The 27,420-nt window shown below is 40.7% G+C and overlaps 1 protein-coding gene across 1 annotated transcript; it reads left to right on the top strand.

Moving 5' to 3' along the window:
* LOC124789003 (phosphatidylglycerophosphatase and protein-tyrosine phosphatase 1) lies at window positions 1-27,193 on the top strand. Its single transcript, XM_047256293.1, has 4 exons — window positions 1-457; window positions 543-623; window positions 709-900; window positions 26,931-27,193. Exons 1-4 carry the CDS (start codon window positions 320-322, stop codon window positions 27,051-27,053), a joined length of 534 nt encoding a protein of 177 aa, XP_047112249.1. The 5' UTR covers window positions 1-319; the 3' UTR covers window positions 27,054-27,193.
* Window positions 27,194-27,420: the final 227 nt, after the last annotated feature.

The following is a 27,420-nucleotide window of genomic DNA, read 5'->3' on the forward strand; positions in this document are numbered from 1 at the left end:
AGATGGACAGATTACAAACAACAGTGAAGTTATTTTGTTATCCGTGGTTATTTGAAGTCTATAAGCAGTACAATCGGAACAACATTATTTATGGAAAAAGAAAGCTGCTACGATGCCAGCTGAAAGACATTGTTTTTAATAATTCTTTGCTGATTTGGCTCGCTCTCTCAGACAAGTACAAGTGCCTTCCATTCCATAGGAACGTACGCCTCTGAATAGCAACGGCTTGTGTGAAAGTGTGACATGTATACGATATGGGAAAGTGGCGCAAGGAAGATTGGGGAGAAAATAAACGTATGCGAAAGAGAAGCCGCTTACAATGTTCGCCAGATTATCGTTTTATCCTACACTTTTATACAATGTTGCCATGGAGAAATGTACGAAACGGAGATGGTATGACAGAATTGACGAAACTGTGATTTTAGGCGCACTGCCGTTTAAGTGGTTGACGACAAAGGTGGGCAGTCCATGTTGAGTTCATTTTATGACACGTACAAATAACTAAACGAACTGTTCAATCAATATTTTAACTTGTTTTGTAGTTGGTCGAAGAAGAAAACGTCAAAGGAGTAGTCTCAATGAATGAGGATTACGAACTAAGGATACTGTCAAATAATAATAAGGTAAATCTGGAACGTAGATGTCGTCTACCAAAAGAAATTCGAATTTTCTAAACAATTTATTGAACAGTTCCGTCTTACGTTTCAGGACTGGGAGAGGCTAGGAATAAGATTTCTTCAATTGTCAACTACTGACATATTTGAAGCACCATGCCAAGGAAAACTCTCACGAGGTGTGGAATTTATTGAGGAAGTGAAACAAAGTGGCGGCAGCGTTTACGTACACTGTAAAGCAGGACGTACCCGTAGTGCCACTCTTGTTGGTTGCTACCTTACGATGGTAAGTAAACTTAATACTTTTCGTACAATGTATGGTATGTGTGTAATGCAGAAAACTTTCTTTGTAGTTGCTATAGTAGTATTGCAATAGCTTCCATAATACTCGTGCACTAACATTAGGGTACGCAAATGACAACAGAAAACAACCTTAAGATGAACCAAAGTAAATGGTAGATGTGGGGAAACTCATTAGGTACATGATCTGCCAGATAACCTCCTCCTTCTGTAATAGCACCACATGGCAAATTCTTCTGTTTAAAGGTTTCAATGCTTTGGCCATTGCCAGTTATTTTTACAGCCCAAATAGCAAAAATCAACTTTTAGTGTCTCATATTTCCCATCCTAAGTCTTCATTTAATTTAACTATATTCCATTGCCCTAGTTTTGCTTTTGTATGCTCATTTTATATCATGCTTTCAAGACACTGTCCATTCCATTCATCTGATCTTCAGATCCTTTGCCATCTCTGACAGTCACAATGTCATTGCAAACTTCGACTTTTTATTTCTGATTCCTGTATTTTAATTTATATTTTTCTTTTGTTTCCTTTACTGTTTGCAGACTGTACAGATTAAATAACACCGGTGAAAGGCTGCAGCTGTGTCTCATACCCATCTCAACCACTTCTTGCATTTCATCCCTGTAGCCTCTTATAGCTGCTTTCTGCACAACTTCTGCATAACCTGTTACTCTCTGTATTCCCCCCCCCCCCCCCCCCCCTCCCTTCATACCTTCAGAAGTTCAAAGATTGTATTTCAGTGAACATTGTGGAAAGCTTACTTTGTCTACAAATGATGTAAATGTAGGTTTGCTTTATTTAACCTACCTTCCGAGATAAGTCTTAGCATTACTATTTCCTCACTTTCTTACATTTCTCTGAAACCCAAATTGATCATTGCCAAGGTTGGCTTCCCATTCTTCTTTGAATAATTCATGTCAATATTTTCCAGTCATGACTTATCAAACTGATAGTTCAGTAATAGTCACATCTGTCTGTACCTCTTTTCTTTGGAATTGGAATTATTCCTTTCTTTTTGAAGTATGAGGATACCGTAAAATTGGGTGAATAGGATCAATTCTGACAGGAAAACATTAAAACAATAGCCACTACACAGGATTGCAATAAAATATGGAAACCAGTGCGCCAATCAGCATTATTGCTCTTGAGGAACACTTTCACGAACATTTTGTGTTGCAATAGTGGCTACCCTGGCTTTTAGAGCACTGTAAACATGTGGGCAATGATTCCCATGATTATGTATATTCCGAAAATTTGGTATACAGTGGTGTGCGGTTGGGAGTTGTGTATTATCAAAATCAGTGTTTCTACCAAGAATTGTTTCGAATTCAGGTCCTCCTTTGTTTTTGGTGGGTATTAAATATATTTCTTGATTTCATTTTGTTTCACTCGAACGAACGCACTTTTTTTAAAAAAATTGGGTGAACAGGATCAGTATAAAATAACACTATTATCGAGCTTACATTTGGTTATGGGATACTACCTGCTTGTGTTTTGAATGTTTCGTTCTATTTAATTTGCAGACTGATTAAAATGCCCAGAAATTACATTCCTGATCCTCATGGGAAATCCTACACAAAGAGAAGCAAGGATGAATTAGCCCAAGCCATTGCTGCTGTTAAAGGAGGGAGCAGCATTAGGCAAGCTGCTAGAAATGTCAGCATTCCATACACAGTTCTCCACTGACATTTGAGGAATAAGGATGTTTGTCCCAAAGAGGGACAAACTGCACTCTCCGCAGATGAAGAGGCGTTGATTGTGGACAGGCTTGCTATTTGTGCCGAGTGGGGCTCGGTTGACTCTGCGATTGTTTGTCAAAGGATTCTTGGGCCGGAAAGGTAAATTAGTTCGAAAAATCAAAAATAATTTGCCTGGTCATGAATTCACTGTTAGGCTTTTGAAAAGGCACAAATAAAAATTGAGTCTAAGACTTTGCCAGAAAATAAAAAGAGCACGTGCTTCTGTGTCGAGAGGTCGTACTACGGGAATATTTTGATAATTTAGAGAAGAAAATTAAAGATGTTCCCCCAAGCTATATTGTGTGTTTCGATGAAACAAACTTAGCAGATAATCCGGGCCGTGCAAAAGTGATTATGGAAAGAGGATCAAAAGATCCTGAGAGAGACATGAATACCTCCAAAGCAGCAATGTCAATTATGTTTGCTGCTGCAGCAAATGGAAAACTGCTGCCTTTGTATGTTGTTTATCACTCAAAGCACTTGTGTGCTTCATGAATGGATGGTGCTCCCAAAGACACCAGATTTTATAGAAGTGAAAGTGGGTGGTTTGATGCTCAATGTTTTGATGGCTGGATTACCACAATCATTTTCCCTTATTATAGGAAGCTAGAAGGCCCCAAAATTTTAATCGGCAAGGGTCGACAGAAGCGTCTGATCCAATGTGTCGGCTTTGACCCGTGACGTAAGGGTGTTGTCGTGTGTGACGTCATGACGGCGCGGAGTTTGGTTTGAGTGTGGCTGTCTCCAGTTCCGTTTTATCTTATTTTATTTACTTTTCTGATCTGTTCATTCTATCTCGTGAGATTTTTTTTTTATTATTTAAAGACACTTATTACTTATTTTAATTATGTTTCTTCGAATTTCTGTTTTAGTTTATTATATTTATCTTTCTGATCTGTTCGTTTTATCCCGTGAGATTTTTTTTTAAAAAAAGACAAACACTAATCAGCTACTGAAGCATCTTTATCTTCTATGGGTTGCAGGGGTTACGACCCCTCGGGAGGTGGGTGGGTATTCGTGCATGGCTGTCTTCACTTACACGTTGTAGCTACGCAAGGCGTCTAAATTTGTTTATATTTAGTTTCCCCCCACCCAAAACACCCCATTCCCGCGCTTGTCCCGTTAGTGTCATTAGGCTTCTTGTGGAAAGTGTGTGTGTTTGTTTTTGTTTCCGCCATATTCATGACATCATGGGTCAGAGCAGACGGGTGGGATCGGACGCTTCCGTATTTCCATTGGCAACAACCTTTCCACTCATATTTCAGTGGCTTCAGTCAAGGCTTGTGAAGAGCATGGTGTAAGAATGATTTTTCTGCCGAGAAACTATACACATCTCACTCAGCCTCTTGACGTGGCAATTTTTGTCCATTGAAGACCAGCTGGCAAAGCATTCTCCAAAAATGGAAGTTGGGTTCCTGTCATGGGGAGACCACCATTCCAAAGGATATGTTCCCCCAATTACTAAACCAGCTTGTGAGGGCTCTGGAAGTAAATGCCAAAAGAAACATCCAGACTGGTTTCGAGAAATGTGGGATACTGCCATTCAATCCCGAGAGAGTAATTACAGAGTTCCACAGGATGTTGATGGAGCCCTCATAGAATTGCTCCAAGAATTTCGGGGGAGCAATGAAAGGCCTGCAAGACAATGGCAAACCAGGGTTCCAGTGCAGGCTGGGAAAAGTGTGTCAGTACATGATTTTCCTGATGATAAAAAGAGTGACGCCTCAGACAAAAGTGACGAAGTTTCTGGAGATAAAGACTCACAAACTCTCTCCACCAATGAACATGAGAACCCAGACAAGGGCACAAGTGCAATCAGTGGATCGGAAGTCTTTTTACCTTATGAACTTTATCCTGGTCACTTTGTCATTGTTAGATTTGACACAAAAAAGGGACACAGGAGGTTCATAGGCACAATTGTCACTGTAACTGAGTCAGCCGTGACTGTTAAGTGCCTTTGAAAAAGGGTTTGGAAAAAGAACACTGTCTTTGCTTTCCTGGACATAGACAATATATGTGAGGTGACCCCAATACAAGTGTAGAGAAAGATGAGTCACTAACATTCAAAGGAGTCAACCCATCTTTCTTGTGGATCCCATGTTTTTAGAATAAGTTGTAGCATTATTTTAAGTTTTCTACATAAAATGTATTTCGTTTTTTCAATAAAATAATTGCAATCGTATGTATACTTCTTTTTTCTATTTCGCAATTGTCTTTTACTTTTTTAAAAAAATAAACTGGGGTCCTAATCATCAGTATCGTATATCTTTCACGCCAGATGGAATAGTTTTGTCATCACTGGTTCTCCCGAGGATATCAGTAATCCTGAGGGAATGCTGTCTACTTCAGGTGCCTTGCTTTGGCATAGGTCTTTCACTGCTCTGTCAAATTCTTATCACAGGATCATGTATCTCACTCAACTTCATCTACTTCCTCTTCCCTTTCTGTAATATCACCTTCGAGTTCATTCTCCTTGTATTGCCCTTCTGTATATTTCTTCCACTTTTTTGCATTCTTTTCTTTGCTTAGTACTGGTTTTTCCATCTGAGCTGGTGATATTCATGCAGATACTTCTCTTTTCCGCAAAAGTGTCTTTAGTTTCCTTATAGGTGGTATCCATTTTTCCCCTAGTTGCACATGCTTCTATAGACTTCATTTGTCTTCTAGCCATTTGTGCTGAGCCATTTTGCATTTTGTCAGTCTCATTTTTTAGTCATCTTTATTCCCTTTCACCTGCTTCATTTTTAAATTTTATCATTTCATCAATTAAATTCAGTACTTTCTGTGATATCAGAGGATTTCTACAGGGCTTTTCTTTTTCTATTTCATCCTCTGCTGTTTTGGCAATTTCATCTTCCAAAGTTACCCATGCTCCTTCTATTGTATTTCTTTCGCCATTTTCAATCAGTCAGTACCTAATGCTCCATTAGAAAATCTCAACAACTTTTGGTTCTTTCAGCGTTACCACCTTAATTTCCTACCCCGCCCCCCCCCTCCCATAATTATTATTATTATTATTATTATTATTATTATTATTATTATTATTATTATTATTACTATTTCTTTCTTGTCTCAGACGTTATGTCTGGTTAAAAATGGAAGGTGACGCGGACCTTGATCAAGCGTGACTCCCTTTTAACTGTATGGTATATGTTACATTGCATTTAGTAACTTTCGGGTAATTGAACAAGTGTCAATAATTACAGATTTCTGTAGTTGTGTATATAAGTTTGGATGTAGCTGTATTGCATTGATGTACTGGTGGATATTGTGTGGTATGACTCCTGTAGTTGATAGTATAATTGGTATGATGTCAACTTTATCCTGATGCCACATGTCTTTGACTTCCTCAGCCAGTTGGATGTATTTTTCAATTTTTTCTCCTGTTTTCTTTTGTATATTTGTTGTATTGGCTATGGATATTTCGATTAGTTGTGTTAATTTCTTCTTTTTATTGGTGAGTATGATGTCAGGTTTGTTATGTGGTGGTGTTTTAATTTCTGTGTAATGATTGAAGTTAATATTTTGTATATTGTTGGTAGGCATGTTATGGGGCGATATTTTGCTGGGTTTGCTGTGTCTGCTGGATCTTTAGGTTTCAGATAAGTTATTCCATGTGTAAGTGTATCAGGGAATGTGTATGGGTCTGCAATGTAACTGTTAAATAATTTAAGACGAAAGGATGCGGGTTTTAAGGGAGAGGGTAAGGAGTCATTCCAATCCCGGGAGTGGAAAGACTTACCTTAGGGGGAAAAAAGGACGGGTATACATTCGCGCACACACACATATCCATCCACACATATACAGACACAAGCAGCTGCTCTCCTTCCCTCTTTCCTGATGAGGCAACACTTTGTTGTGAAAGCTAGAATTTTGTGTGTATGTTTGTGTTTGTTTGTGTGTCTGTCGACCTGCCAGCACTTTCATTTGGTAAGTCACATCATCTTTGTTTTTAGATATATGTTAAATAATTTATATCTAAAAACAAAGATGATGTGACTTACCAAATGAAAGTGCTGGCAGGTCGACAGACACTCAAACAAACACAAACATACACACAAAATTCAAGCTTTCGCAACAAACTGTTGCCTCATCAGGAAAGAGGGAAGGAGAGGGAAAGACGAAAGGATGTGGGTTTTAAGGGAGAGGGTAAGGAGTCATTCCAATCCCGGGAGCGGAAAGACTTACCTTAGGGGGAAAAAGGGACGGGTATACACTCGCTCGCGCGCGCGCGCGCGCACACACACACACACACACACACACACACCCATCCACACATATACAGACACAAGCAGACATATTTAAAGACAAAGAGTTTGGGCAGAGATGTGTCAGTCGAGGCGGAAGTGCAGAGGCAAAGATGTTGTTGAATGACAGGTGAGGTATGAGTGGCAGCAACTTGAAATTAGCGGAGATTGAGGCATGGTGGATAACGGGAAGAGAGGATATACTGAAGAGCAAGTTCCCATCTCCAGAGTTCGGATAGGTTGGTGTTAGTGGGAAGTATCCAGATAACCCGGACGGTGTAACACTGCGCCAAGATGTGCTGGTCGTGCACCAAGGCATGTTTAGCCACAGGATGATCCTCATTACCAACAAACACTGTCTGCCTGTGTCCATTCATGCGAATGGACAGTTTGTTGCTGGTCATTCCCACATAGAATGCATCACAGTGTAGGCAAGTCAGTTGGTAGATCACGTGGGTGCTTTCACACGTGGCTCTGCCTTTGATCGTGTACACCTTCCGGGTTACAGGACTGGAGTAGGTGGTGGTGGGAGGGTGCATGGGACAGGTTTTACACCGGGGGCGGTTACAAGGGTTAGGAGCCAGAGGGTAGGGAAGGTGGTTTGGGGATATCATAGGGATGAACTAAGAGGTTACGAAGGTTAGGTGGACGGCGGAAAGACACTCTTGGTGGAGTGGGGAGGATTTCATGAAGGATGGATCTCATTTCAGGGCAGGATTTGAGGAAGTCTTATCCCTGCTGGAGAGCCACATTCAGAATCTGATCCAGTCCCGGAAAGTATCCTGTCACAAGTGGGGCACTTTTGTGGTTCTTCTGTGGGAGGTTCTGGGTTTGAGAGGATGAGGAAGTGGCTCTGGTTATTTGCTTCTGTACCAGGTCGGGAGGGTAGTTGTGGGATGCGAAAGCTGTTGTCAGGTTGTTGGTGTAATGCTTCAGGGATTCCAGACTGGAGCAGATTCGTTTGCCACGAAGACCTAGGTTGTAGGGAATGGACCGTTTGATGTGGAATGGGTGGCAGCTGTCGTAATGGAGGTACTGTTGTTTGTTGGTGGGTTTGATGTGTACGGACGTGTGAAGCTGGCCATTGGACAGGTGGAGGTCAACATCAAGGAAAGTGGCGTGGGATTTGGAGTAGGACCAGGTGAATCTGATGGAACCAAAGGAGTTGAGGTTGGAGAGGAAATTCTGGAGTTCTTCTTCACTGTGAGTCCAGATCATGAAGATGTCATCAATAAATCTGTACCAAACTTTGGGTTGGCAGGTCTGGGTAACCAAGAAGGCTTCCTCTAAGCGACCCATGAATAGGTTGGCGTACGAAGGGGCCATCCTGGTACCCATGGCTGTTCCCTTTAATTGTTGGTATGTCTGGTCTTCAAAAGTGAAGAAGTTGTGGGTCAGGATGAAGCTGGCTAAGGTAATGAGGAAAGAGGTTTTAGGTAGGGTGGCAGGTGATCAGCGTGTTAAATAATTTAGTTAGATGTGAATGTGTTGAGGTGAATTTCTTTAGCCAGAAATTTGCTATTTTATCTTTTCCAGGGGCTTTCCAATTGTGAGTAGAATTAATTGCTTGGGTGACTTCATGTTGCAATTATTATTATTATTATTTTTATTTATTTATTTATTTATTTTTTTTTTTTTTTGCAAGGTTGGCATCTACCAGTTTCCCAATTCTTTTGTGAACAATTCGTGTCAATATTTTGCATTCATGAATTATTAAACTGATAGTTCGGTAATAGTCACCACTATCAGTATCTGCTCTCATTGGAATTGGAATTATTCTTTCTTTTTGAAGTTTGGGGGTATTTCACCAGCCTCAGTGGTCTGAGTCCACGTCTGCCCCTGGAAATGCATTACAGTTTAAAATCTTATTCCAGAATCTCTGTCTTACTGTTACATAACCAATCTGAAACCTTGCGGTGTCTCTAGGTCTCTTCCAGGTTAACAATCTTCTTTCATCACTCTTAAACCCAGCATTAGTAATGGTTAACTTATGCACTGTGCAAAATTCTATCAGGTGACTTCCTCCCTCGTTTCTGTCCCGCAGTCCACATTCGCCTACTATTTTTTCTTCCCTTCCCTTTTCCTATTACCAAATTCCAGTCTCCCCATCACAGTTAGTTTCCCTCTCCCTTGACTGTTTGAATAATTTCTTTTATCTCATTATACATTTCTCCAATCTCTTTATCATCTGCAGAGCTAGTTGACTTATTAACTTCTACTATTGTGATGGGTGTTGGCTTCATGTTTATCTTGGCTGCTCCAGTGGGTTTACTGCAGTGTTCGTAGTAGCTTACCCACAGTCCTGTTTTCTTATTCATTAATAGACCTACTTGTTCATTATCCCTATGTGGTTTTGTATTTATAATCCTGCAATCACCTGACCAGAAATCATGTTCATCCTGCCCCCAAACTACACCATTTCCCACAGTGACTAACTCCATCCTACCCATTTCCCTTTTTAAATTATCTAACCTACCTACACTCATTCACTCCAAGCTCTGACCTATAGAATTCGTTTTTTTCATAATGGTGACATTCTCCTGAGTAATCCTCACCTGTATATCAAGATGAGGAACTATTTTACCTTTGAAATATTTTGCTCAAGAGGATACCATCATTTAACTATAGAGTAGAGCTGCATGCCCTCGGGAAAGGTACTCTCCCATGGTACACAGCCTTATCGTAGGGACCTTCAGTGGTGCTGGGCCCTTTAGTGGTGCCAGGCAGGAAGCTTTGTGTATCTCGGTGACACTGAGATACTGTATAGCTACTGGCAGGATCACCCAAGCCAAACAAGGCTCCGTGGAGGGGCCTGACAAAGTGTGCCCTACACTTAAGGGAGGGGTGGACTGTTTTCCCAGCAATGGCTGGGTGCGGGTACAGCAACCCAGTGTGTCCAGAGCTGGATCTGGCAGTGCTGCTAGACCTCTTTTACCATAAACTGTGGGCATACTTCAGAAACCATTGTTAGATGCAGCGGTGGAACATTGTGGATTCGGAGAACAAGGGCCCCTGGCTTCACCTCCTGGACCGTTAGGAAGATCTACACCTCAAAAAAAAAACCTTAACCTCAAAGTGTGCTATGTACTAGTGCAGTAAAACAGTCTCTAGCGGGCAACCTCTGGGGCTCTGTCTGGGTTGACATTTGTTTTCCTAGTGGCTTGTGAGATTTCTATGCAGCATCCTAAATTTCAATCTCCTCCTGACAGTGTTGAAACTGCCATGTCGAATGAAGTACCTAATCATCTGGGCTACTGAGTCTTAAGTGACTCTCCTGTGGTGGCTGAGTTACATAATGCCCATAACTTCTAAAAAAAATCACGCAAAAAGTCATTCAAAATCCAAGAAAGTGGCAGCTAAACTGTCAGGTTGGTGAGCCCTCTCCCTTTCCGACAGTGATTTTACTTTAGAGGATATTGATATCCACATGGAGGCACTACCTAATGTTCCCCTCAATCTCTTGGGTAAATCACGTCTGCCGAGGAAGGACAAGGTAGCCATCACTAATCAATAACTCCCAAAGGGACTTGTGTGTTGCAGCAGAACTTAACCCTCGAGCAGGCACATCTTTTTTCATAACACGAGCAGGCACGTCGCTCTCTTTGTATGTGTATAGAGAATGGCTGTCTTTGTCACCAAGGTAAATATGTATGAGCAAAATCACAGTTTAATCATAGTTTAATTAATTAACAGTAAAATGTTTTTGTTGTTGTCGTTGTTGTTGTTGTTGTTGTTGTTGTGGTGGTGGTGGTGGTGGTGGTGGTGGTGGTGGTGGTGGTGGTCTTCAGTCCAGAGACTGATCTGATGCAGCTCTCCACACTACTCCATCCTGTGCAAGCTTCTTCATCTCAGTGTAACTACTGCAACCTACATACTTCTGAATCTGCTTAGTGTATTCATCTGTTGATCTCCCTCTATGATTTTTAGCCCCAATGCTTCCCTCCAGTATTAAATTGGTGATCCTGTGGTGCCTCAGAATGTGTCCTACCAACCGATCTCTTCTTCTAGTCAAGTTGTGCCACAAATGCCTCTTCTCCCCAATTCTGTTCAGTGCCTGCTCATCAGTTATGTGATCTACCCACCTAATCGCACCACTTACATAGTATAAGTTAAAACACTGTTTAATTAATTAAACAATAATGAAATAAACTTTCATTATTTTACTCTGTTGCCACAGGCAGATGTGACACCACAGTAACAACCCACTCAAAGCATTAAACAGCACAGTTGCTTCAGATCCTAGTCAACTGGATATTTGATTGTTAATTATCGTGTAGACAATGGCCTCGTTATAGGATTGTGCTGCTGGCTTGTTATCTGGGTTATTTTTGTGCGTGAATTGTAAATTTTTTCTTGCCTATCTCGCTGTTTATTTTATTTTACTGCTACTCACTTGGGTGTATGACAACACAATTTAGAATTGTCAGCTGAAGCAATAATGAAAGTGTCATCTGAAGCAATAATGAAGGAACAGGTATGGGCTTGCAACTGTGAAACAAGAATGGAACAGTGCAAAATAATAATAATAATAATAATAATAATAATAATAATAATGATTTGAGGTTGGTGCATTTTATACATATGCATGCCCACTCAAATGTTAACTGGCTACTGGTCAAATTTGGAAGAATTACAACTTGTGGCCCATGACAGACTGTTATGCATCTGCTTACAAGAAAGTCATTTTAAAGTCACGGATACCTTACCCTAAGGGGCTACCATCCCAGCAGGAAGGACAATGTTACTGGAGACATGGCTAAGGTTGGTGTGGCTGTTTTCATCAATGTCAGATGCCACTCCCCTCTAGTCCCTTTTACCACGGTTGTACAAGCAGTTACAGTGCAAGTTCTCTCGCCAGTTAAAATCACAATGTATTCATATCTCCCTCCTTGTGATCCACTGGATGCAGATGCGCTGACAGAACTTTCCCAGACACCCCCTCACCCTTTCCTTGTTGTGGGTGACTTCAGGGAATATTTGTCTTTTGTACTCGGGTCAGGTGGTACACTTTTCTGTAGCTGGAGGGTCTTCAGCCATTGACCCTTGTGGATTCTGAATAGTGATGTGGAAATGGATTAAAAATTGCTTGAATAATTGGAAAAAATAGTTGAAGATTTTGAAGGTAATTCATGAATCTATGCACAATCTTGGGTGAACTTTAACTGATGCCAGTATCAGCAGACTTTGAATATCATTACATAGTTTATATTACATACTGTTGCTTTCAGTAGTGTGTGGTACCAAGTAATCACCGCAACCATTAAAACTGTCGATCTGTCTATAAGTTCTGAAAAACACGAAACGCAATACTTTTAGTACAAGTAAGCCAAGTTCAGTAGGTGCATATTAAGTCTTGAGTCATTACTTTCACGTGAATTCCATTGTGTTCAGTCTTGAGTGCGACAGTGTCGGTGCAGGAATGCTCCTCCAGATAGGGTGTTAATTATTCTAGTGTGCACTGATCCTCTTAATGTTTTATCTCAGCGGCGAGTGAAGTGACGAACAGATAGGAGTTGAACTTATAACCGTGTGAATAAATATTCCTTTTCTAATAACTTTTTATAATACTTTTAATGAACAGTTAAAATCCACATTTTTAACAGTGCTGGTATGACAGGTCCAAGCATACGTCCATAAGCTACCACTTCCTGAAACAAAAGGGTAAAGATACATGAATTAATAAATTGAAGAGTGTATTTCTTACTTTGTTTCATACAGATATTTAGCGATGTATCAAAACAATATCCTGGCCACAAAACAACTCGTTAATTTACTTTTGGTGGTGTCTTTGGTTTAAGCTCTTTCAGTTTACATATAGCTTATATATGAGAAAAGAAAAGAAAGAAAAGTAACAGGATTCAATACAATTTGGCTGCTGACTCAGGTTGTGGTTGACCAGAGACCATGTAAATGGATGTTTCAAGAGGCAAATTGGTTGCAATGCAATCAGCAGGCCGTCTTTGAATGTCACTCAGCAGTCAGGTGCGCAGCTTTGCAAAAATTGAGACACTACCCGACTACGGAAAACATTTGTGCCTTCAGATCTGCAAGAGTACAAGTGAGACAAGTAATAATGGAATGGAAGAGGGCCTCCCGGAAGAAATACATGTCTTCCATTGATTGGTCCACTTACACTGCGTAAGTTTGGATCTCAATAAGGCAGATTTTAGGCGAGGGCAATAAACCTCCCCTTATGGCCTTGTTGAGAAGCAGGGTGTTGGTGGACATGCTGAAAGATGTGGCCTAGGTTTTCTCTAAACATTTCTTTACCAACACTGTGCCATTGAGACAATCATCTGCTTTCCAGGTGTGCTGTAAGACTGTGGAGATGAGGCTCCACTTCTTCTCATGTAATGAGGAGGTGTACAATCTTCCATTCTCCATGTGGAATTGGAATCAGCTCTATCAGCGTACCTTACCAAATTCATTATGCCATGCTCTGTAATCTGTATCCTGAAGTCAATTGCATGCTCCTGTATTGTTTCAATCAGATCTGGTTTGATGGACAGTATCCCATGACGTGGAAGGAGGCAATGTTAACTCCATTATGGTAACCAAAGATCACATTGACCCTAACAGTTATCAGAGTCTAGCAGTTAACATTTGTATGGATAAAACTACTTGAGTGAATTGTCAGCTACTGCCTCACATTGCATCTCGAATCCAGAGGTCACCTGCGCCGCTCCCAGCGCAGTTTCAGACACTACCATTCTGCACTTGACAACTTAGTTCTACTGTAAACAATGATAGAGGGTTTCTTCTAATTTTTTACTACAAAAAAGTGTGTGACACCACAGGGAAGTGCAACATACTTTGCCAGCTTCAGGAATGGGGACTAAATGGACATCTCCCACTTCTTATCCCATCCTTTCTTGAGGGCCGGTGCTTGAAATATCAAGTTGGTGGTGTCTCGTCTGATAGCTGTGTTCAGGAGAATGTGGTCCCCCCCAAGGAGTGAACTGTGAACTGAGTATCACATAGTTTGCAGTCACTATCAGTGAATCTCTTCTGTAGTCAGAAGCCCTATTAAATGCTCTTTGTTTGTGGGTGACATTGCAGTCTTCTGCTCTTACTCAAATCATATAGTGACAATGAGGCAACTACAGCTGGTCATCAGTAGGCTGGAAGCTTGGACCAGTAAAACTGATTTTAGGTTTTTACCAGAGAAGTCTAGATGTGTCAATTTTTAACTGTGCTCGTTGAAGTTTTAACCAACTGGACCTCTCAGTGGAGGACAATATTTAATATTCTAAGGACACCGTGCACTATTTGGGCCTGCTATTCAACTGTAAATTAACCTGGTTACTGCACCTGAAAGACCTGCAGACAAAGGGCTTCAGATAATTCAATATTTAAAAATCCCTTAAGGAAAGGTGTTTGGAGCTAGCATGTCCCACCACCTGCTGTTGTATGGGGCGTTCATCAGATCACGGTTATATTGCAGCAGCTGTGTTTGCGGATTGAGCTGTATTTCCTACCTCAAGATGTTAGATGCTGTCCACCATAAGATATTCAGATATCAACTGAAGCATATCAAATTAGCCCAGTTGGGAGTCTGTGTAAAGATGCTGGTGAACCAACAGTGGATTTGGCGGCGTCGCCTCTTGGCTCGACAGCCCCTGAAACTGTGTTGCCCCAGTCATAGGTTAATGTGCAGCAGTCCACCCTAACTTTGAGCAGTTGTTCAAGAATCAGCCCCATGCAGCCAGGCCGTATGCTACATGTGCACTGACTGTGTCAAGGACTTGCACATATGAGACCTCCGAATACTTTGCCAGGAGTGGAACAGTCTGCCACCTTGACTTCTTTAGAAGCCCAAAGTTATTTTAAGCTTGACACAGTACAATAAAACTTGTACTCCACATTATGTTTTTATAGCTCTTATTTTCTTCAATTTTAAATACGTACTACATTTTATTGCTCTTTATAGAGATAGATCTGGCAAGTGAATGCTCTCAGTTGTTCAGCTGTTTTCTCTGATAGGGTTTCCAAAGTGCATCTTCCAGAACACTTTACAAACTATGATGCAAAGTTGTATGGCATTATGATGGCACTGGAGTGAATTTACAAGCATCACAACACAAGGTTTCTCATTTGTTCCCATTTACTCAGTGCGCTACATGTATACCATAGACCAATTGATGCAGCTCATCCAGACTCCTTACTGCAGCTCTTACAGTGTGGCAAGGAGGTGATCTTTTGCTGGATACCTGGACACATTGAAATACAGGGAAACAACATAGCTGACAAAGCAGCCAAAGAATTGTGTTGAGATCATGTTGTCGGTCCATGTGCTGTACCTTTGCATGCTGTCATCTTATTATCTGACAGACGAATCATGTGTCAGTGAGAAACTAAACGGTTTGGGATGGCAGAAAACAAACCGCAGTCATTCAAATTGACCACACAGGCTTGAAAGACTTCATGCCATGGAAGTGCTGCTCACCAGAATGTGCAAAGAACATAGCCCTTTAACACATGGTTCTCTCCTCAAGCAGGAGGATCCACCACTCTGTGAAGTTTGTAGTGTGCAACTTTCAGTTAAGCATTTTTTGGATGTTTGTTTTGTATATTGACATCAGGGCAGCCCTCAGTTTGGCTGCAGATCTGCTCACCGATACTGACATCAGTGTTAAATGGGTTTTGAAATATTCTGAACTGTTGGGCCTTATCACTAACGTTTTGGTGAGAGGAGGCATACTCTTAATATGTTATAACCTACCCCACATGCGGCGACAGCCTTTGCTCCCCACCCCCTCACCACCACCACCACCACCACCACCACCACCACCACCACCACCACCACCACCACCCTCCCTTGCATGAGAATGACTTGCTGCTTTTATTGGGAAAAGGAACGGGTGTAGTTTCCCCTTGCTTTCAGACTATCACAGTACCAGATCAGCATGGCCATGTTCGCTGATGTTAGAAGGCCAATCAGTCAGTGATCCAAACTGGTGCCCTTAACGACACATTCGTTTGACCTCTCCACTAATCCCCCCTCCATTTTCTTGCACTTTCAGTATGATTATCTGTATTGTTGAGCTACACAGGCCTTCCAACATCAGTAAGGCACGTTTCATGAGTTGTATTAAAAGTGGTTGGGAATACAATAGAAATCAAACTTTGAATAATGTAAGCAGTAAAAGAAACATGATGTGTAAAACTGTGATCAATCCAGACAAGAGTTTTTATTGATAATTGATGCATCCTGACTCTGCATAAGACTGATTCACAGCAACAGCCTCCTAATGCCTCATTCCTACCATGACACTGTTGTACCAGGACTAATGTTAGTAGTGCTGTCACTTTCTGCTATCCTACTTCTGCATCTATACTCCACAAAACCTCCTGATTGTGTGTGGCTGAGGGTACTTCTGGTTCGACCATCTGATCTTTCCTTCCCTTTTCCATTCATGAATGTCTCGTGGGGAGAATAAGTGTTGGTAGATGCCTCGGCCATTGGGTGCCATATGTCACCTTTCCAAGTCTGGGCAAAGATCAAACTTGTTTTCAGGTACAACACCCCAACAGGTATTCCCGGTGTTAGCATAAATGCCGTGTTATCTACCAAAGCAAACATGATTGCCAAGCACTTTGCTGAGCACTATGCTCGAGCCTCTGTGTCAGAGAATTACTCCCCTGCGTTTCGCACTCTCAAACAGTGGCTGGAAGGGAAAGTACTCTCATTCACTAGATGCCACAGTGAATCCTGTAATGCCCCATTTACAGAGTGGGAACTCCTCAGTGCCCTTGCACATTCCCTCGACACAGCTTCTGGGCCAGATCAGATCCACAGTCAGATGATTAAACATCTCTCATCTGACTACAAGCAACATCTCCTCGTCATCTTCAACCGGATCTGGTGTGATGACATCTTTCCATCGCAATGCCGGGAGAGCACCATCATTCCGGTGCTCAAACCCGGTAAAAGCCCGCTTGATGTGGATAGCTATCGGCCCATCAGCCTCACTAACATTCTTTGTAAGCAGATGGAATGTATGGTGTTTCGGTGGCTGGGTTGGGTCCTAGTCACATGGCCTACTGGCTCCATGTCAGGGCGGCTTCCGCCACGGTCGTTCGACCACTGATAGTCTTGTGTCCCTCGAGTCTGCCATCCGAACAGCCTTTTCCAGACGACAACACCTGATTACCATCTTTTTTGATTTACGAAAAGCATATGACACGGCCTGACATCATATCCTTGCCACATTATACGAGTGGGGTCTTTGAAGCCCGCTCCTGATTTTTATCCAAAATTTCCTGTCGCTTCATACTCTCCGTGTCCAAGTTGGTGCCTCCCATAGTTACGCCCCATATCCAGGAGAATGGCATTCCACAGGGATCTGTATTGAGTGTGTCTCTATTTTTAGTGGCTATTAACAATCTAGCAGCAGCTGTAGGGCCGTCAGCCGCACCTTCTCTGTATGCAGACGACATCTGCATTTCGTACTGCTCCACCAGTACTGGTGTTGCTGAGCGACGCCTAGAGGGAGGCATCCACAAGCCGCAGTCATGGGCTCTAGCCCACGATTTCCAGCTTTCGGCTGCATAGTCGTGTGTTATGCACTTCTGTTGGCGTTGTACCATTTATCCAGAACCAGAACTCTACCTTAATGACGATCCACTCACTGTAGTGGAAACATATCGATTCTTAGGACTGGTTTTCGATGCCCGATTGACTTGGCTTCCTCACCTTCGTCAGCTTAAGCGGAAGTGCTGGCAGCACCTCAATGCCCTCAGTCGCCTGAGCAACACCAACTGGGATGCAGATTGCTCTACACTGCTGCAGCTCTACAGAGCCCTTGTCCAATCCTGCCTTGACTATTGGAGCCTGTTTTATTGTTCGGCAGTGCCCTCAGCATTGCATTTACTCGACCCAATGTACCACTGTGGCAGTCACCTAGCGACAGGAGCTTTTAGGATGAGTCCGGTGACCATCATCCTTGTGGAGGCCGGAGTCCCTCCATTGCATGTTAGGTGTGCACAACTGCAGGCCAGTTATGTTACACTGATGAGCAATACTCAAGTATAGGTCGACCGAGTGTTTTGTAAGCCACCTCCTTTGTTGATGGACTACATTTTTTAAGGACTCTCCCAATGAATCTCAACCTGGTACCCGCCTTACCAACAATTAATTTTATATGATCATTCCACTTCAAATCGTTCCGCACGCATACTCCCAGATATTTTACAGAAGTAACTGCTACCAGTGTTTGTTCCGCTATCATATAATCATACAATAAAGGATCCTTCTTTCTATGTATTTGCAGTACATTACATTTGTCTATGTTAAGGGATAGTTGCCACTCCCTGCACAAAGTGCCTATCCGCTGCAGATCTTCCTGCATTTCACTACAATTTTCTAATGCTGCAACTTCTCTGTATACTACAGCATCATCCGCGAAAGGCCGCATGGAACTTCTGACACTATCTACTAGGTCATTTATATATATTGTGAAAAGCAATGGTCCCATAACACTCCCCTGTGGCACGCCAGAGGTTACTTTAACGTCTGTAGACATCTCTCCATTGATAACAACATGCTGTGTTCTGTTTGCTAAAAACTCTTCAATCCAGCCACACAGCTGGTCTGATATTCCGTAGGCTCTTACTTTGTTTATCAGGCGACAGTGCGGAACTGTATCGAACGCCTTCCGGAAGTCAAGAAAAATAGCATCTACCTGGGAGCCTGTATCTAATATTTTCTGGGTCTCATGAACAAATAAAGCGAGTTGGGTCTCACACGATCGCTGTTTCCGGAATCCACGTTGATTCCTACATAGTAGATTCTGGGTTTCCAAAAACGACATGATACTCGAGCAAAAAACATGTTCTAAAATTCTACAACAGATCGACGTCAGAGATATAGGTCTATAGTTTTGCACATCTGCTCGACGACCCTTCTTGAAGACTGGGACTACCTGTGCTCTTTTCCAATCATTTGGAACCTTCCGTTCCTCTAGAGACTTGCGGTACACGGCTGTTAGAAGGGGGGCAAGTTCTTTCGCGTACTCTGTGTAGAATCGAATTGGTATCCCGTCAGGTCCAGTGGACTTTCCTCTGTTGAGTGATTCCAGTTGCTTTTCTATTCCTTGGTCACTTATTTTGATGTCAGCCATTTTTTCGTTTGTGCGAGGATTTAGAGAAGGAACTGCAGTGCGGTCTTCCTCTGTGAAACAGCTTTGGAAAAAGGTGTTTAGTATTTCAGCTTTACGCGTATCATCCTCTGTTTCAATGCCATCATCATCCCGGAGTGTCTGGATATGCTGTTTCGAGCCACTTACTGGTTTAACGTAAGACCAGAACTTCCGAGTATTTTCTGTCAAGTCGGTACATAGAATTTTACTTTCGAATTCACTGAACGCTTCACGCATAGCCCTCCTTACGCTAACTTTGACATCGTTTAGCTTCTGTTCGTCTGAGAGGTTTTGGCTGCGTTTAAACTTGGAGTGAAGCTCTCTTTGCTTTCGCAGTAGTTTCATAACTTTGTTGTTGTACCACGGTGGGTTTTTTCCCGTCCCTCACAGTTTTACTTGGCACGTACCTGTCTAAAAGGCATTTTACGATTGCCTTGAACTTTTTCCATAAACACTCAACATTGTCAGTGTCGGAACAGAAATTTTCGTTTTGATCTGTTAGGCAGTCTGAAATCTGCCTTCTATTACTCTTGCTAAACAGATAAACCTTCCTCCCTTTTTTATATTCCTATTAACTTCCATATTCAGGGATGCTGCAACGGCCTTATGATCACTGATTCCCTGTTCTGCACATACAGAGTCGAAAAGTTCGGGTCTGTTTGTTATCAGTAGGTCCAAGATGTTATCTCCACGAGTCGGTTCTCTGTTTAATTGCTTGAGGTAATTTTCGGATAGTGCACTCAGTATAATGTCACTCGATGCATATTGTTGCATGTGTGAATAGAGCATGTATGCTTTGTTCTTAATATCTGTTGTCTGGTAGATAACGGGCCAGCAAGGAAATGGTTTCAGTGATGAGACCTGTTCAGCTGGTAATGAAGCCTTGCTTTGTTTGTCGAACAAAGTGAACCTTCACTATCTTGCAAGGCAGACAGCGGTGTAGAATAAGTTTTGCCTGTCGAGCTATAGGAATCCATAAATCTATTCTCAGTTCAAGTAATACCATGTGTACACTCAAAGGTGGTGCAGGCAAATGAGACTGCTGGATTAGCAGATGGGTGAAATGATGCTGTCCATTGAGTGAAATGGGGCTATCCATCAAGAAGAATTCAATGGTGTTGGTCTCTGCATAATTCTGCGAACAGGCAGATGTCCGCGAGACAAATAAAACAATTATCCAAGAACAGATTGAAATGAGCTATCTTAGAATTTTGTGTCAGAGGCAAGTTGTTGCACAGAATGTGCAGTTCGGCTGTGCAGTACTGTTGTTGAACGATCTGAATCCAGTATGGATTTGCTTTGTGTTGGTCTGATGCTGTCAGTTGTCTCTGTGTCCTCCTTTCTTTTGTTAACTTCTGTTTGAAGCGAAGTATCCATTCTGTGGTTCACAGCAGTTTGTAGTAGTTCCTATGCTGAGTAGCTGTTAAAATAGAGAATGTTGTTTTTACCATGAGCATGTGGTCTGTTAATTTCTTCTTTTGTGGTAACGAATGGTCTTTTGTCTATATAAATTATGGCCATTGTGTTTGGTTCTTTGTTAACCAGTAGGCCCTTGAAACCATATACTACCATGCTGAAGTTCATCTGCTATAGTACCTCTTGAAAGTATAGCAGCTGGATTTTCCTCACCATGGCAGTGTCTCCACTGTGATGGATTCATTAATCTTTATGATTCCATAGAACTGTTTGACACAGGAAAGGTCATGGCCGATACATCCTAAGGCTACAGTTGAATCAGTCCACAGTGTTATACGACTTGCATTGTAGTTTGTGGCATTACAGAAATAATAAAATGGGCTTGAACCAAAACGTATTGCTAGAAGTTCCAGCCATGGAAGAGTTATCCATCTGATCCATTTTTGCTTCAAACTAAATGTACTGTTATCATGTTGGAAGTGATGCATTGTACATAAAGGACTGCTCCATAGGCCTCTTCTGATTTGTCGATTTGTCACTGACTTCTAAGTCAGTGTCTTCAGAAATACCCGCCCATTGAGCATATGTATGTGCATACATTATGGCAAAATTGATGCCCAGATTTCCGAGCATTTGCCTATATCCAGAGATAAGAGCTTGTCCCATTCACTTCCTCTTGACTAAATTCTCAGGAAAATTATTTTCATTGAGGGATACCAATAACAGATCTAGTGGGTTATAGGATCTGTCAGTGCTTTAACGTACTTCTTGCTTAAGCTTTCCTCACAAGAGACAAAGAATGCCAGATGGGTGTCCATTGTGGTTGCTGCACATCCTGAATAGACCTGCTACATTTCGTGGAACAGGCTCCTCATTGTGATTTGTGGGCAGCTCCCTCCAGTGGCAGTTCTCAGCTGCACATGGTGTGCAAATCACAGAATTTTTTATGAAAATGTACACATATAAACTAGCTGTGTTAACACTTATAGAAGTCGACAAAGAATAGCAGAGAAAATCGTGAAGAATATTCTGGATTCATCTTTGGTTCAACAGCAAATTGCTGGTAGAGAAACACCAAAAAAAAACTCTTTACACTGATTTGAGAAACATGCTATACAAGTTATTTGTTAACTCAATTGAATCTCCCTCTCTCTTTTTTTCTATTGAATACAGCTAAAATGCAGTGTCTAAAATCAGTTTGCATAATATCCATACTGTTGACTGTAATCGCTCTGAAGTAACATACTTTATCACTTAGGTTTCAATATTGGAATTTGTTGTGTAATTTCATTCATTTGAATGGAAGAATAGATTTTTTGTAGCTGCTCACCATCACTGAAAAACATATTCATATTTACCAGCAAGATACAAACATGAGACAGTCCATAAAATCGAGACACAGATATAAATATTTTACACAGAGTTTCATAAGAGGAAAACTCCTAGGGCTTAACTTGTGTTTATTTTCTGACATAAACTGATGGTCATGTCAAGATTTCCGGCTACAAGGAAAACATTCCCGTTGTTTCCTATGCAACAAGAATTGTTGCAAATACATTATTTATGATAGATGACATCAGCTGTTGCATATAATATGTCTATTAAATTAATAAGAAAGGCCCATGATTTTTGTAAAATGGAGAGTGAAACAAAGAAATTGTAAGTAGCTGGACATAAACCTGCTAGTTTTCTCTTTATACGACACTGTCAACTAAGTTATGGCTTCAACACGGCAGTAGTGCCAAGTTACACGGTGTATGCTGTTTCTACGAATGGAATTATTTGATGTTTAAGTATGACAGATTATACAAAAAGGGATGCACTTTTGATAGATCATCATTGTGCTATAGCATTGAAACAGTATACTTTCGCAGTGCACAAATTATAACACTAAAAGCATCAAATATGGGAAGCCTTTAATGATCAGTATGTAATTTTGTGTTATTTTATTACAACTAGTCGTACTTCAACAACATGGTTTTGGAGATCCTCAAAATGCTGGTGTCCTGAAACGGCTTATGTTCATATCACATATTCTATAATGAAAAAACACCAAATATGAAATTTAGCTCCATACAATATGGCATCTCCTAAGCTCTGTTTGTGACATAAAACCGATACTGCATCTCATCAGCCATGATCCTCTCCATGAGACAAAAATCTGACATGTCAGCTAATTCATTTCACACGTTGCAGTGTAGTGGAAGGTGGAATCCATGCTGTGACGTCACCAGCTCCTCATCCACGCATTTTTTAATGGCCCATGAGAGGCTGGCTTGAGTGGCAGGATTTTCTGTGATGATATCAATGACATTGCTGTGAACAACACTGAACATGTCAGTTCATTTTAGTTTACTCCGTACCTCTGTATGTGCCTTGTGATGACTGGGTGTTGTGATGTCCTTAGGTTAGTTAGGTTTAAGTAGTTCTAAGTTCTAGGGGACTGATGACCATAGATGTTAAGTCCCATAGTGCTCAGAGCCACCTCTGTATGTGTAGTGTTTACATCAACTTCTGATTGCCATATTTCAATAATTTGGCTTGAATTTGTGGCCCACTTAGCTACTGGTTGGCTGATGTGTCTCGTGAGTGCTGTCAGGTTGTAATACAAATTAATCACCACACTGCCATCTGCAGCACTTCCACCTGTTTGTTTCGCTTTGAGAATCACCAATCTTTTGACAAAATTTGATGCAGTATCTTTCCTCAACACATTCAGTCATCATTGGAGAATTGGTAATCCGATGAACACGTTGTGTAGCACCTCACTCAGCAACCGACAGGCAGCAACTGACTCGCTGGAAGGCGGGGACAAAATTCACGCATATGCATAAAGGTCCCTTCCTTCACTGTGTACAGTGGTGCCGCACTGTTGTCTCCATTTTGCATGGAAAAATCAATGGTTGGATACTTTTTAGACAGACCTTGTATATAGGTTGAGGCTTGCATAGAAGATAACAACATCCATGCTATTTATTTAAATATCGATATTTAAATAAATAAATAGCATGTAAAAATTGGATGGTTGCTGTTATCTTCTATGTAAGAGTCAACCTATATTTTGTACACAGCCACGGGTTCAAAATGTCAATTTTTGACAAAATAGCATTAAAACAATTTGTTTTCTATCACCTCAAATATATGGTTTATACTGTATTTACTAAAATTTTCTCATTTTATTTTATACATTATGACTTGTCATTTATTCATACAGTTATAAAACATTCACAGGTTGCATATTTTGTTCGTAAATGGCAAATTAAAACAATACTATTCCATATTAATAAAATGTTCTCCTGTTCAATAGGAGTGATACTATAGATGTATTCATAATCACATCTCAAACTTTATCACATGGGTTGATGAAAAATCTGCTCACCAAGTGGCAGCAGGGGAACACACCTACAAAAGGATTTAACGATTACAAGCTTTCAGAACCAGTGGCTCCTTTGTCTGGCAGAGGAGTTGAAGGGGGAGGAAGAGGGGTGAAGGAAAAGACTGGAGAGGTTTAGGGAAAGGGGTACAGTTCAGAAAAGTCATCCAGAACCCTGGGTCAGGGGAGACTTACCGGACATGATGAGAAGGATAGACTGATTGTTGGAGACTGCACCGGATGAGATTTGAAAACCTGAGAGCTTAAAGGTGGAAAACAGGGTAATGTGCAAAACAGAGATTACTACTCAAACATCATACATGACTTAACAAGAGAGGAAAGCTAAGTGCATTGTTCATAACAGACGTGGGAGGGGGACAGTGAAAAATAGATGAGTCAGAAAATAAAAGATGTAAGAAACTGAAATGGAGCGAAGATAGGAGTAGTTAATGTGAATAAATGCTGAGATGGAAGGAATTAAATTAAGGTCAGGTGGGTGGTGAAAACTAAGGACATGTTGTAGTGCGAGTTCCCACATGCGGAGTTCTGAGAAACTGGTGTCTGGGGAAGAATCCAGGTGGCACATGTGGTGAAACAGGCATGGACATCATGAATAATTGGTTATTTTCATTGTTATATTTTTTACATGAGTGGTAGATTTTAGAGTCTTTAGGAGTTTGTTGTGCAGTTTTACCTTCATGTGGTAGGTTCCTTTTTAACAGTTACTATTGTTTGTAGGTATAATGTGTAAGTTATCTTGCTTTCTTGTGCAGTGATTGTAAATGGATTATTTTGTTCCTATATTCCCCACAAATTTCAGGTTTTCTGAAAAACAGCAATATTTTCAAAATCTACATGCAGGGTAATAGCAGTATGTTTAATATGTTAAACAAAGACTTGCGTGAATCTCTAATACTCTTTTCAGTAATGATTCAAATAGATCTAAAGTACTCAGTGTTGTATGAGAATTACTCTAGAATATTATATTTTAGATTTGAATGAAAATATCTATTTGAAACTGTTTAGCCCAATTCCATCATCCCCTCTCACACCCAACTACAAGTTATTATTTTATACATGTTTCATATGCAGCAGAAAACAATTTAATTATCACAAGTCTCAGTAAAACTATATTTGTATTAAAACACGTGGGTGCATGGATTTTGTGTATTTGTGCCAATTTCTTACCACAGCCTGTAATTAGCTGTGAACAAGTACTTTATAGGGCCCAGGGAGATGCCGATGACTTGAGACAGGGCAACAAGACTGTTGTACCAGTGTGCAGTAATTGGCCTAGCTGTGTGTATTAACAAAACTGTTATGTAATTGAGAATGTGATTTAGTAAAATTATGCAGGCATAAACAACTGCTATGGCTCTTCCTGTAGCTGAAAGCTTTGTAGCTAATGGACCACAGAGGTCTAGCTCAGTCTGTTTCTTTTACAAAATCTGAACATGACCTGAGCTGGCCTTGTTTCACATTTTACTTGGTCTTTGAGTCTTACAAGGAAAATTCACAATTGCACCCTCTCAGATTTAGTGGTAAGATCGCACAGTGGATAGCCCGTCAAAAACTAAACACACGTCAAGCATGACAACAGGAAGAAGGTGCACTGAACTGTGAAAAAAAGCAAAATAGAAACTGTGAACAGAAGTGAAAAAACAGCAGCCTGAAATAGCAGCAGTATCGTGGGTAAGTGTCATGGTATTGGACTACCATGTGGGCAAGCTGGGTTCAAAACTCCTTCGTGCCATGTATACATTTTTGTTTCACAAAACTATGAATGTCTGTCCAGTCATTGAAATGTTTGTTCTCTTTCTGTAGTCTTGGCTATCGTCATACTATACGTTGGTTATAGAATAGGAGTCATTTGGTAAGAGTATGTTACTGTTGCAAGTAAATCTGATGAATTGTGAGAGCAGGCGAAATACCACGTAGATGTCTCACAGAAATGAAAACAACAAATAAACGGGTACGAACTATGTGACAACAAAGGTCAAGAATCAAGACTTCCATAATGGAATGCAACTTCAAAAATGTTAAAAATCATATTTTTTTACCGAGCACAGAAATTGTACGATTGTGAAACTGTTGCGTTCATTTCTTGCAGTGTACATGACAAACTATTATGTGTTTTCATAATTTCCGTGAGAATGATCAAATTCACATTGATATGAATACCTATATTGGGCAAGGAGGCATGTCTCTTAATCACTTACCGGTCGCACAAAGTAGGTGCATACATAGAAGATTACTATTGTATGAAATGTGTAGTGCCACTAATGCTGGGTATGACACACTAGACGTGTTTTCTGGTGGAGGTTTCGGTTGACTTGCCGTCTTGTCATCAACTTTTGCGGTTCCATTCAAAAGCCACTTCCTTTCGGCTGGTAATAGAGTAGTTGTGCAGAATTAACTGTTATTATAGGTCCCTACCATACACCTCGCTGTTGCAAATGGTTGCTACCATCATGACATAGACACAGATTTGAGTAAAGTGAGCAGTAAGGGAAAAAAAGAGCACTGGGAAGATTTGAACACAGCTTGTCCATTTGGCAGTCCAACACCGTAACCACTTTACCACAATGCCAGTGCACTTTGTGACTGTTCTGTAATGCGCTTCTTGTTCTTAGACCATTCACTGTTTCTATTTTGCTTCCTGTTTTTGTGCTCGATCTGCGTTCAGTTTTTGACAGGCTATCCACTGGGCCCTCTTACCACTAAATCTAAGGGGATGGGATGGGGAGTTTCGCTTATTAAGTTACTTCATTTTAATTTGTTAGAAGCTCTGAAAACCTCTCATGAAGGTTGCTTGCATGATTCATGTACTTTTACATAACTTTAATCACTGTGTTCCATTGTTAGTATTTATGCTTTTGTAGTGTACTTTTAATTGTGAGAAATGTGTTGAAGTAAACAATACGTATCCTCCAGTTTCACACAATTATGTCACCTCTGGCATAATTTTTAAATGTTGTAGCTATATAGATGCAATGTTAAGGCTTAATAATCTGTCAGCTCAAATCAAATATGTGTGCTTATCAATAAGGGAACCTATATGATCTGTAAACTGATCGATGAAATTTCTTGCTTTAAGAAAAATAAATGGACTCCAGAAGATGCAGTGAAACATATGAAGAGGAAAAGGCCTCATATTCTGTTGCACACTAAACAGTGGGATGCTCTCAAGATGTACCATAAAAATAATGTAAAATGTTAACAGATCAACGTACTAGAAATTTATGAAAATCAGTCCACTTTTTTAAAAGTGTTCTGATAATGTTATTAGCTGTTGAACTTTGTAAGATGTGTTGAAAGAGATTTTTTAATGAATGTTGGAATAAAATGTTTTGCATGAAAGTAATGAATTTTCCATGGTGAATTTTATGACCTATTTTTCTGAGTGTAGACTGCACCTGTCAGCACTTTGCTAATTTTGATATGCAGAGTAACATTTGTTACTGCACTGTAATCTTTGATTTTTTTTTCAAACTGCATTTGACATTTTATTTTAGTGTAATGCTAACAGCAAAAACTCAGCTAAAATTTAAAGATGTATATACTGCCATTCTACTTCGCCTTCTGGA

The sequence above is a fragment of the Schistocerca piceifrons genome, chromosome 1 (assembly GCF_021461385.2).
Source record: "Schistocerca piceifrons isolate TAMUIC-IGC-003096 chromosome 1, iqSchPice1.1, whole genome shotgun sequence".
NCBI classification, from domain to species: domain Eukaryota; kingdom Metazoa; phylum Arthropoda; class Insecta; order Orthoptera; family Acrididae; genus Schistocerca; species Schistocerca piceifrons.